This window comes from Silurus meridionalis, chromosome 13 (genome assembly GCF_014805685.1).
Source record: "Silurus meridionalis isolate SWU-2019-XX chromosome 13, ASM1480568v1, whole genome shotgun sequence".
Taxonomy (NCBI): Eukaryota; Metazoa; Chordata; class Actinopteri; order Siluriformes; family Siluridae; genus Silurus; species Silurus meridionalis.
In genome coordinates this window covers 18498056-18511526 of record NC_060896.1, presented here as the reverse complement: position 1 = coordinate 18511526, position 13471 = coordinate 18498056, and the positions used below count along the sequence as shown (strand labels likewise).

Genomic DNA, 13471 nt, shown 5'->3' with positions numbered 1-13471 from the left:
GCAGGGTGCCCAAGCCACAGTTACCAATGTACCCCATACCATCAGTGTGCTGATAACAAGCCTAATGGTCCCTCTCCTCTTTAGTATGGAGGATGTTGTGTCTGTGGTTTCCAAAAAAAAAAAAAAAACATTTAGTTTAATTTGTCTGACCACAGAACAGTTTTCCAATGTGCCCTGCTGCACAAGGGCCTGAACATCATGGGCATCCAATATTGATTTTAACCCTTGTCCCTTATGCACAGAGGTTTTTCCGAATTTTCTGAAACTTTTGATGATATTATGTACTATTTTGTAAAAGTATGTTGAGAAACATATTTTGAAAATTTTAGATACACTAAAGATACACTATTTATACCAAATCATCTTACTGATCTGTTGTCAGTAAACCAAATTAGTTGCAAAATGTTTCTCCAACTGTTTATTTTAATAACAATAACTTTTTCCAGACTTTTGTTGGCCCGTCACAATTTTTTGAGACGTTATCATCGAACGTTTCATTATCAAATTCAAAATGACCTTATTTTTAACTATTATTTTTACTACCTGCATGTCTTCCCTCACCACATCCATGAACCTCCTTTTTGGCCTTTCTCTTTTCCTTCTTCTCCTACTGATATACCCCATGTCCATCCTCTGCACATGTCCAAACCATCTCAATCGGGCCTCTCTCACTTTGTCCCCACAATGTCCTACATGTGCTGTCCCTCACCACCACTAACTGGGCTGATTCAGATCATGCTAAAATACTATTACCTCCTCCCACATCTTTTCTGCAATAGAACAGTTTAAAAAGGCCCCAAAATCTACCAAACTAGACCTGCAAAAAGTACATATGATACATAGTACAATGAGTTACTCCCCAAAAAAGTAACTAATTACGTTACTTAGTTACTTTTTATGGAAAGTAACGTGTTATATTACTTTATGCTACTTTTATGCTACTTGTATCTCTTTCATGCCTTACAGGTGTAACAGGTGTAATATAGATAATTGCCATTAAGAAATAAGTTATATTAGGGCAAAAGACATGTGTGGGCTGCACACCGGTGATGTGGAGGGAGAACATACCTTTCGCTTTCATCTCATAAAACATTGTGCAATTCCGTAAATATGACCTCGTCCTCGTCTACATCATTCTCTGCTTCATCATCAGCTTGAAACATTCTGAACGCTTTTACAAAGTTTGCGCTATTATCAGTGACCGTGGCAGTTTATCTTCCCACAAAGAGCAAATGAGCTGTGAATTTGCTCTCTTTCTCCGCTGCGATGGCATCGTACATGTGTCTCCCATGGAAAACTTTTATTCTGAGCAGTCAATAGATTTGCAGTGGTGGAAAGTTGGCAAAAGTGTTCTATATTTCTGTCTCCATTTCCATATATGCAACATTGCATAATGTTGCATATATTCAACATTATACACACACACACACACACACACACACACACACACACACACACACATCTGTAGTGCTGTGCTTTGCATGCAATGTTTTTTTTTTTTTTTGAAGTGGTATTTTTTGCAGTTGACAAGAGCTTTTCACCAACACATAATCTACACTTAACCATTATTCCTTTCTCCTTTTCCTCGACTATTTCAAAATAATAAGAATACTTCCATCACAGTAATGTAATGCTCTGGTTTGCCATCTCCGCTTCTGACCAGCTTCTGTTCCCGCGGCTCGCACATGTGAGTGCGCAATTTTACGTGACTCGTTCATTTTAATTCAGTATTGATTTTTTTATGCAAAATAATTTAACTGAAAAGTAACTCGCATTACTTTTTTAAAAAAGTAACTCAGATATTAATGTGTACATTTATAAAGTAACGCGCTACTTTACTCGTTACTCCAGAAAAGTAATATTATTACGTAACGCACGTTACCTGTAACGCGTTACCCCCAACACTGCCGGTAACACATAATACATTAGCGAGCAAAATGAACAAAAAACAACACAGTGGATTCACGTTTATTATTATGTTTAGAAAATACCATTTTCTATGCCGGTCGTATAATTTTGTTTTGTTGTATTTATCCGCCACACCTTAAAGGCCGGTCCGTGAAAATATTGTCTGACATTAAACCGGTCCTTGGGGCAAAAAAGGTTGGGGACCGCTGATCTACAGTATATGTCTGTTATGTTAAATGGTCCAGCTATTTCACTTTTAGTGTCCTGTACCTATTGCATAAAATGGCACCAGTCCAATATATAAATATTTTATGTTTACAGCAAGAAGGAGGTCCGAATGCATTTTTACATGGTAACCACTGTCAGAGCATGGTCTACATCTGTCATAGTGAAGGACCCTCAGAGATTCCTCAGTTTTGCAAATTTCTACAGGTGAATTATTACAACTTCAACATCATTGCAGCATCTCCTACTTATTAAATTATAAATAATTATAAATATTATAAATAATTCCCATCAATATCTGCATGCTATGGATGAAAAAAGCATGTCTGGAGGACAGAAAGGTAAAAAAAAAATTTTTTTATTAAAATAAATTATTAAATGTATTAAATAAATGTTTAAAATATTCATATTGCCATGTATGGACAATGTCAATTGTGTGCAGAATGCAAGCAGGGATTCTGACAAGACTAGCTGACAGCATAACTAAAAGGAAAGTGAGAAGGGGTAACACAGACATGAAGGCACCTTGTGAAATAAACCAGACAGTCACTGCACTAGCAAAACTGATTAAATGCATGAGCATTTAATTGCAAGGAGCACCAGCATTCAAACAACCCACACTGTGTTCATAAATCATGCAGATTTACTCAGTTATCTAGGCTAGGGTACTTTGTCTGATTCTCATAAGCTTATTAAGAAGACCATAACTATTAAGTTCAATAATTGACTGGCTTTTACAATAATAGCCTTCACTATTCGAGGTACCAACCATTAGCCTGCACCATTTGATCAAATAATGTGTGGCAGATAAAAGAACAGTGGTTCACTTCCAGGTTTTTATATGTCAATAATTAATACAAAATGAAATAAAAAAAATGATATCCTTGATGTGATGGTGGGAATAAAAAAACACCTTGAAGGTGTTTTCTTTTCATAATCAATATATTTTGTTCAAAAAGTTTGTTACTGTATACCACTGGTGTCCTACCTGAATCAAACCACCTCTTAATACACTCACTGTAGAAATTGTAAAAAATTAGGAAAGCTTTAATTCAAATTAGTAAGCTGCCCATGCCACACGCACTCATGCAACCCCATACCATCAGAGATGCAGGCTTCTGAACTGAGCGCTGATAACAACTTGGGTTGTCCTTATCCTCTTTAGTCCAGATTACATGGCATCCCAGTTTTCCAAAAAGAACTTCAAATTTTGATTTGCCAGACCACAGAACAGTTTTCCACTTTGCCACAGTTCATTTTAAATGAGCCTTGGCCCAGAGAAAACGCCTGCGCTTCTGGATCATGTTTAGATATGGCTTTATTTTTGACCTATAGAGTTTTAGCCAGCAACGGCGAATGGCATGGTGGTTGGTGTTCACCGACAATGTTTTCTGGAAGTAATCCTGAGCCCATGTTGTGATTTCCATTGCAGTAGCAATCCTGTATGTGATGCAGTGCCGTCTAAGGGCCCGAAGATCACGGGCATCCAGTTTTCCGGCCTTGACCCTTACGCACAGAGATTGTTCCAGATTCTCTAAATTTTTGCACTGTTTATTTACTCTGAAAAACTCCTTTCTAATATTGCTCCACTATCTTTCGACGCAGCATTGGAGGAACTGGTGATCCTCTGCCCATCTTGACTGCTGAGAGACACTGCCACTCTGAGAGGCTCTTTTTGTACCCAATCATGTTGCCAATTGACCTAATAAGTTGCAAATTGGTCCTCCAGCTGTTCTTTATATGTACATTTAACTTTTCTGGCCTCTTATTGCTACCTGTCCCAACTTTTTTGGAATGTGTAGTTCTCATGAAATCCAAAATGAGCCAATGACATTTCAAAATGTCTCACTTTCAATTTTTGATATGTTATTTATATTCTATTGTGAATAAAATAAAAGTTTATGAGATTTTTTAATTATTGCATTCCTTTTTTATTCACAATTTGTACAGTGTCCCAACTTTTTTGGAATCGGGTTTGTACAATCATTAGGCCATTACTAATGCAAGAAACTTTATTAACACAATTCAACAAGACTCATTTCAATGCAGCCACAGCTGTGCTGCATACATCATCTCTGGCAGAAGCATTAATATTAGCCTCATAAAATGACTTTTCTGTGCATTTCTGTGCATTTTATTCTGTACATTATGGTTTTCCTGGAGATTTTAAATGAATGCAAATTGTGTGTTTTATGCAAATTCTATTGGAAAGAAAATGCAAAAGAACAAAACAACTGTTTTTAACTGTTTTGGCTGGCCTTTCCACTTGATATCCAGCTTTTCTTAAGAAGTCTGTTTTATAAATGTCCTTGTGAGTGCGACCAAATCAACTTTTTTTCTTCTCTGTCAGCCATTGTGGAATGGAAAAACAGCTACAAGAATAAATTTTCGCTTGTGGAGTTTGCTACAGATGTGGTTTGTAAGCTCTGACTAGTGCACTCTCTCACCATCCAATCAAAGGATGTGAAAATGCTGACGTTATTAAATGCCTGGCCAGGTTGGCCAGGTTGGCCAGGTTGAAATCTGATTGGTTAAATCAACAGACTTCAAGCAGCATAAATTGCATGTTACAAGATCCCACAGTGTTCATTTTGGCCTCACATCAGATATTGACCCTGGCAACATTGTGACCATTAAAACCTGATTGGATAGAAATTCCAACATGAACAAACACTCCTCGTAGCAGTACACCTGAGAGTAATGCTATGAAATGAATGGAATTACTACTTGGGATAATTTAATGCATATTCTTGTATAAAAAAATATACTAAAACTTAACTGATTCAGGAAGAGTTTAGGCCAGCAAAGAAGGCCTTGCTGCCTGTAGCGGATTTATAAATGGATGACATGGGCGGCCACCCAGGGTGGCATCTTACTGGGAGCATTTTTTTCACCACTTAGTTGCACAGTCACGTCAATTATATCATGTCACTGTGTGGGGTCAATAAACCTGGTCTGGATTCGGCAGGTGTGCCCACCGTTCGGAGAAGTACACTCATACATTTAGAAAGGAGGGGTGAGGGGTTGTTTGATGTTATCTCCGCTTTCAGGGTTTCCAGTGGGAGAACTGACAAGACATGCCAAATAAAAATGTCTAAGCTATCAGCAGCCCAAATCACAATAAAGAGTTAAGAAGTAGGGGGAAACGTGCAGATGAAGGTATGTATGCAGTAACCCTAACCCCACTCTCATTATGATGATAGTATAGGCTAATGTATTTAATAAAATAAACTAATAACTGTATAACACTTAGGTTATGCTATGTTGCCTGCTATGCTATTACACATAGCGCATGAATATTTCTTTTTCTGTTCAACTAGCTTACATACCATTATAATTTATAATATGTAGTTTATCATAATTGTGTGTAATTTGCAACAAAACAATTACAATTTAAAATTTAAACCAAATCGCAAATTGCTAGTTTAACTACAGGCTCTCTGCCCCAGGAAATGAGGAACTGGCCTGACGCCATCAAATAACACGACTCTGTTTGCACTGCTGATATATAAATAAAAGGGACCTCTCAGAAATATATTTTCAAAATTGTGGACAGAATATGTCTTACACTTCCATTGATGATAGTTGAGGGAGAGAGAAGCCTTTCAAAAATGAAACTAATCCAATTATACTTGAGGTCCACCATGTCACAAAAGCACACCAGCAGCCTTGTTGTCATTAGCATCAACCATGTAGTTGTTGGTCAGCTTTGCTGCAATGATGTTATTAAAGACTTTGCATCAAAAAAATCAAGAAAGGTCAGGTTTTGGGGACATTTATTTGTAGAAAATTGTATATAGTTTGTTGTGTGAAGTGCTAATTAATTTGTGGTGTTCCTAATTTTTTATTAAAAGTTAAAGTAAGTGCAGATTGTTGTTGGTTGTTTTTCTTTTTAGATGGTGGTGGGGTGTGTGGTTGTGGTAGGACATGGCACGGTTCACCGGAGTGCCATTCAAGATATAACTACCACTGCTTGCTGGCCCTGATGGCCTTCCACTGTTGAATACTAACTGACAAACAAGGCCTTACAGTCTTAATAAAATCACCTGAATTCTACATAGAGTTCATGGTTCACAGTTTAACTCTATGATCAGATGATTTATGTTACTGTCAGTTTATTGCTGCTGCTCAGTTTCTCAAATTTTACTGTACACATTAAATGACCCCCATATAACAGCATACACTTTTCCTACCATTGTCATGCCTCTTTACAATCACAATTCATCCCATTTACACTTAAATCTCTTTTTTATTCAAACCGTTTCCTTTCATACTGTATACGTAAAAAACTGAATCGAAAAAGCAATTCCTATAATCAAATTCATATATACGTGATTGTGTCTTTCACCCAGACTGCACTGGCAACATGAATATACTAAACCTAAGAAGAAATTTTGTTGAAAGTGTATAATTTCTTTTTCCTGTTTTCGGGGTCTTTGCCTGATTTTTTTGGGGGGATTATTCATATACTGTACACTCTATCTTTCCTCAATTCTTTGTTTCTTCCTGAGCACCACTCTTCACACCCCTCTTTAACCTCTCTTATCTCCAGAATTTTGCCCTCAAGGACTGTGATGTTCAGTATGCGGTGCTGGATACTGCAGCTTTGGCTTCCTCTCCTCGGAGCTCAGTGCACTCTCGCGGAGACCTTGTCGAGTATGCAACCATCCAGCCTAGCTCTCACTAGTGCATGCCCTTATTGGCCCTTTCCCTATGCTTCTGGCCTCAAGGTACACAGATTAATGCCCTGCCTTTCTTATCTGTTCTCTTTTTTATGGCCCTTTTTACCCTACTGTTCAAATGAGCTGGAAAAGTACAGTATTTAATACCAGTAATTATACCAATGTTCACCACAAGATAAGAAAACGCTATACAGAGGACTTAAATGAATCATTGTGGCCAGAGAATAGATGAGATTAATAGCTGGCTATGTGAATCAAGTAGCCAATTAAACCTTCAATTCTGTTGTAGGATTACTGAAGCAACTCTGAATACTGCACAGTAATACCTCATGTTGATATATGCTCCTGCATTTGTCAAAGGGTTTTTCTTCCAAATGTCTATACAGTGTATCCTATATCATGCCTCCCTTTTTCCACATTTTGTTATGTTACAGCCTTATTCCAAAATGGATTAAATGCATTATTTTCTACAAACAATCCCCCATTTGCGAATGTAATCCCCACATTTGCGAATGTAATAAAAATGAAAAACGAAAAACAAATCACATGTGCATAAGTATTCACAGCTTTTGCCATGACACTCAAAATTGAGCTCAGCTGCCTCCTGTTTCCACTGATCATCCTTGAGATGTTTCTACAACTTGATTGGAGTCCACCTGTGATAAATTCAGTTGATTGGGCATGATTTGGAAATATAAGGTCCCACAGTTATCAGTGCAATTCAGAGCACAAACCAAGCCATGTAGTCCATGGAATTGTCTGTAGACCTCTAAGACAGGATTGTTTTGAGGTACAGATTTGGGGAAGGGTACTGAACATTTTCTGCAGAACTGAAGGTCCCAATGAGCACAGCGGTCTCCATCATCCGTAAATGGAAGAAGTTTGGAACCACCAGGACTCTGTCAGGTAGGTGACCAAGAACCCAGTGGTCATTCTGAAAGAGTTCCAGCCTTTTTCTATGGAGAGAGGAGAACAGAAGAACAACTATCTTTGCAGCATTCCACCAATCAGGCCTATTCCTTAGAGTGGCCAGACAGAAGCCACTACTGCAGAAACTGGCAGAAGAGTCAGGATTGAGGGAGAGATGAATACAGCAATGCACAGAAACATCCTTGATAAAAACCTGCTTCAGAGCACTCTGGACCTCAGACTGGGTCGATTGAGCAAAGCCTGTGAATACTTATATATGTGATCTTTTACGTTTATTTATTTTTTAATACATTTCTAAAGATTTTAAACACAATTCTTTCATGTTGTCATAATATTGTTTTTAGAATCTTTAGGAAAATAATGTATAATGAATCTATTTTGGAATAAGGCTGTAGCATAACAAAATGTGCAAAAAGTGAAGTGCTGTGAATATTTTCCTGATGCACTGTAAGCTCTTAAAGTGCTCATTCATGGGTCTGTGCCAGCAGTCCAAGACAATAATATATTCAATTCATTTTTTTTGTATAGCGCTTTTAACAATGAACATTGTCTCAAGCATATATCATGTTGTTTGATCTAAAACTCATTATAGTTATATGTATCACTGGTCCTACTGTATTCTGTTATTTTTTAGAATTGTACTGTTCAAACTCAACACACAGCTTTAAAAAATAATAATATTATTTTTAACTCGGGTTTTCCAGAGTATTACTTCAATTCTATATAAATAATGAATTTGTGTACTTCACCACTTATTAGAACAACTGCTTGAGAGGAAAAGTTAGCTAAGATGGATACAAGCTCAGTTAATATTGAAAAACTATCACTACCTAAGCAATCTATATCAAAAATAGTACACAACTTGCATTAGTCACAATAATACTAAAGTTTTGTTTACATTTTAAGTTAAGTCCGTTCACTAAAAACCTTTTTTAAATATAAACATTTATAACTGCAAAAGTCGATACCAGTTAAGGAAATTATTGCTATTTATTTTTACCATATTTACCTTTGCTCAGAGATCGTCCTTGATGCCACTCCCAATGCTATAATTAAGTATAACTGGTATTTTCCAGATATTACTTGACTCCCAAAATTGTTTACATATCATAAAGGCAATTTGCTCATTCTGACATACATTATATGGACAAAAGTATTGGGACAGATGCATTTTTATAGAAGAATAGAATAGCCTTTATTTGTCACATATACATTACAGCACAGTGAAATTCTTTCTTCGCATATCTCAGCTTGCTCAAAAACTGGGGTCAGATTGCAGGATCAGCCATGATACGGCACCTCTGGAGCATAGAGGGTTAAGGGCCTTGCTCAAGGTTCCCAGAGTGGCAGCTTGGCAATACCAAGGCTTGAACCCTTGACCTCTCAATCAGTAACCCGGCACCTTAACCACTGAGGGTTAGGGTTAGGGGCTAGCGTCACACAAATGTATATGATGTCTTTGTATGCAGTACCATTAACTTTAGCTATCATTTGAACAAGAAGACCCAAACCTGTTCCAGCATGACAATGCCCCTGTGTACTAAAGCTCCATGAAGATATGGTTTACATGGGTTGTAGTGAAAGATTTTGAGCAGCCTGTTTTAGAGCTCTGACCTCAACCTTACTGAACACCCTTGGGATGAATTGTAATGATGACTGCACCACAGGCCTCCTCACCTACATGGGTACCTGACTTTACTAACACCCTTGTGTTTGAATTAGCACAAATATCCACAAGCACAGTCCAAAATCAAGTGAAACATTTTAGGAGGGAAGATTGGAGGGAATTATAAAAGCAAATTGGGACTAAATATGAAATGTGATTCTTAGAAAGCACATACCATTCTTATGACCAGGTGTCTGCAAGCTTGATAATATAGTGTATATCTGGGATGGAATCTGGACTGAGGCAGTCATTAAGGCTGTGATTTCTTACACCACAATAGGACAGAGTGCACCACAGAGTAACCACAGACTTTAAATGAAATGCTCATGGTCAAAGTTGATGGCATAGCCTCCGGTGTCCTGCTCACTGCAGAGACCAATGGCTCAGCCTACCATGCCATGATCCAGCCTCCCAAGTAATGTCCATGCGAGAAGCCAACACTGAGTCTTCTTAAATTCTGCACTTGCCTGAGGCCAGTGGTGTAGTCTTTCATGTCCAACCTGGCAAGAACCTCTCAGTGTCATGTGTGGGCTTTGGTTGTTTTTTCTATGTGTCACTATTTTACGCATTTATTTTTGGTTTAACCTTTGGCTATTTTTTATATTTAAACTCCTATGTGTCTTTGTTCTGCATGAAGCAATGTTGAATGTTTGCTGTGTAGCCACCTGACTTCGCTGAGCTATTAGTTTGGTGTAGCAAATCACAAGTTCTCACACTGCTTCTGTTTCCTTCTTTGTGTGTTCTTTGTGTCAGATATTGTTGATTATTGACCACCTGACTGCTGCCTGTTTCCCATTCACAATTTCTATTCACAATTTGGATTTGCCTACTCTTTGCCTGCTCTTTAAATAAATGCTTTTCATCCAGTTCACCTCAATTTTCATTTTCATTTCAATCTGTTTACTATGGTAAACTAATTATACTTGAAAATGACAGTGTTCTTTACATTAAGTCATTATTCACATTGCCATTGTTCTCAATAGCAATGACTTGCATTAAATGTAATGTTTCTCCTTCTTCATCTGTTCGTATTATTTAATTTCGGCTTTACATTTTCTTATGGTTGGCAATGTTCATCATATTAAACAGTTGTATTTAAACTCTTTGTCCATCCCAGGTTTGAATTATATCCATTTTCACATACTCTTTTAAGTGTTAAAGCGGCGTTTGGCCATTGTTCAAGGGAACTCTCAATATGCAGTTCTGAGAGGAATTGACACAAGTGAAGGAGGTTATAACAAAAAAAAGCTATAAGCTATTTACACAGTTGTGCATGTAATGCTTTGATGAACACTTTTGGATTACTGAACACTTATTGTAAGTGTAGGATCGAAACAGAACAGGGCTATTTAACAATTAGTGAAAATTACCTTCCTGTGCACATCTAGGAACAGCTAGGTCTGACTAGAAAGCTAGGTAGGTACTTGGAGTGACATCTGGAAAGAGAAAGGAAGACAAAGAGACGTGGTGGTGGAATGAGGAAGTACAGGCAAGCGTAAGGAGAAAGAGGTTGGCAAAACAAAATTGGGATCAGTAAAGAGATGAAAAAAAGTAAGGTTCCCTGGTGGTCTAGTAGTTCCCGGTCAGGGAACCAACCCCAGCCACTCTTACTGCCGGTCCCAAGCCCGGATAAATGGGTAGGGTTGTGTTAGGAAGGGCATCCAGGGTAAAAACATGTGCCAAATCAAACATGGGGAGAATCCGCTGTGGCGACCCCTAATGGGAGAAGCCGAAAGAAAGTTTTTTTTTAAAAGAGATGAAAAAAATAATCAGGAGTACAAGGAGATGCAGCAGAAGGTGAAGAGCGATGTGGCTAAAGCAAAGGAAAAGGCATATGAGGAGCTGTATGACACTAAGGAATGAGAAAAGGATTTGTACCAATGCAAATAAGAGCAATAAAGGAGATGGAAATGTGTTGACTAGCGAGTAGAGACTTTTGAGAAGGTGGAGGGAAAGAGAGAGAGAGAGAGAGAGAGAGAGAGAGAGAGAGGTGGATGATGTAGAGTTAGTGAAGGAGGAATGGATAGGATTAGTAAGGATGAAGTGAGAGCAGCAATTAAGAGAATGAAGAATGGAAAGTCAGTTAGCCTGGTTGGAGAGATGGCAGTGGAGTTTTTAACAAGATTTTGGAAGGTGAGAGGATGCCTAAGGAATGGAGGAGTGTGTTGGTACCGGTTTTTAAGCCACACTATGAAGTTATGGGAAAGAGTAGTGGAAGCTAGGCTCAGAGAAGAGGTGACCATCTGTAAACAACAGTATGGTTTCATGCAGAGGAAGAGCACTACAGATACAACATTTGCTTTAAGAATGTTGATGGAGAAGTATAGAGAAGGTCAGTAGGATTTGCATTGTGTGTTTTTAGATTTAGAGAAAGCATACAACAGGGTGCCGAGAGAGGAATTGTGGTACTGTATGAGGAAGTCAGGTGTGTCAGAGAAGTATGTGAGGGTGGTGCAGGGTATGTATGAAGACAGTGTGACAGCGGTGATGTGTGCAGAAGGAACGACAGACTGGTTCAAGGTGAAGGTGGATGAGTTTAAGTACCTGGGATTGACAGTGCAAAGTAATGGAGAGTGCATTAGAGAAGTGAAAAAAAGAGTACAGGCAGGGAGTGGGTGGAGAAGAATGGCAGAAGTGTGTGAATTTAAAAGAGGCAGATGTAGAGGACAAGGTAGTATGGAGAAGGATGATCTGCTGAGGTGACCCCTAGAAGAAGTGAAACAAAGTAGAAGAAAGAGTGGCAATTCAAAAATCCAAAAACAGGAGACCAGAATAAGTTAATGAACAAGAAAATATCTAAATACAGAACAAATGGCAAATTCAGATGGCAGAATCCATGAACATTATTTTGCCCTGAACAAAGGGCACACTGGGGTATAAATAGAGAAAATAACTGCCAAAGAACAAAGCCAAGAAGGGTGTGGACTAGCTCTGAAACAATTTCTCGAGTAACTCGAGCAATTCAAATACAAAAAAGTATTGAGGCAAATTATTTGTTAAATTATAGTTTTTTTTATAAATCACAATCTTTATGTGGAAAGTGGTGTAGGAGAAGATTCAGGCCAAAGTAAATGACAGAAAGTTTCCAAAGTTTGGGATCATTACAAACTAAAAAGAAATAAAGAAAACATAATACAGAGTGTTTACCTTTTGTAAAGTAATTTGATTTTATATTATTATTTAGGATTTCTTTATTCATATGTTATATGGAAATTCTTCTTCTTTCGGCTGCTCCCATTAGGGGTGGCCACAGCGGATCATTCCCTTTCCATACTACTCTGTCCTCTACATCTGCCTCTTTCAAACCAACTACCTGCATGTCTTCCCTCACCACATCCATAAACGTCCTTCTTGGTCTTTCTCTTTTCCTTCTTCCTGGTGGCTCCATCCTCAGAATTCTCCTACAGATATACCCCATGTCCCTCCTCTGCACATGTCCAAACCATCTCAATCGGACCTCTCTTACTTTGTCCTCGAAATATCCTACATGCACAGTCCCTCTAATTAGCTCTCATTTCTAATCCTGTCGAGCCTCATCACTTCCAATGAAAATCTCAACATCTTCAGCTCTGCTACCTCCAGCCAAAACCACCTAAACCATACAACAGAGCAGGTCTCACCACAGTCCTATAAACTTTTCCTATCACTCTTGCAGATACCCTTCTATAATAAATCACTCAATGCACTGTTGACCCCTGGTACCTAAACTCCTCCACCTTCACCACCTCTTCTCCCTGCAACTGCATCACTCCACTGCCCTCCATCTCATTCACACACATATACTCTGTCTTTCTCCTACTGACTTTTAATCCTCTTCTCTCCAGTGCAAACCTCTACCTCTCCAGGCTCTTCTCAACCTGCTCACTACTCTCACCACAAATCACAATATTATGTGGAAACATCATAGTCTACGGAGACTCCTGTCTGACCTTGTCCGTCAACCTGTCCATCACCACTGCAAACAAGAAAGGGTTCAGAGCCGATCCTTCATGCAGTCCAACCTCCACCTTAAACCAGTCTGTTGTTCCTTCTGCACATCTCCACATCATCCACCATTCTC

The 13471-nt window shown here is 38.4% G+C and overlaps 1 protein-coding gene across 4 annotated transcripts in view; it reads left to right on the top strand.

Moving 5' to 3' along the window:
* nectin1b (nectin cell adhesion molecule 1b) overlaps positions 1–13471 on the top strand; it is a 138382-nt gene that overhangs the window by 117330 nt on the left and 7581 nt on the right. The window contains exon 9 of one of the 4 annotated variants that reach the window (XM_046864127.1): positions 6686–6789. The exons of 2 other annotated variants lie outside the window; for them this stretch is intronic. In XM_046864127.1, coding sequence (XP_046720083.1) covers positions 6686–6789 — 104 coding nt within the window. Of the gene's footprint in view, positions 1–6685; positions 6864–13471 lie in introns of all 4 variants that reach the window. One more of the 4 variants, XM_046864126.1, reaches the window with a different exon arrangement.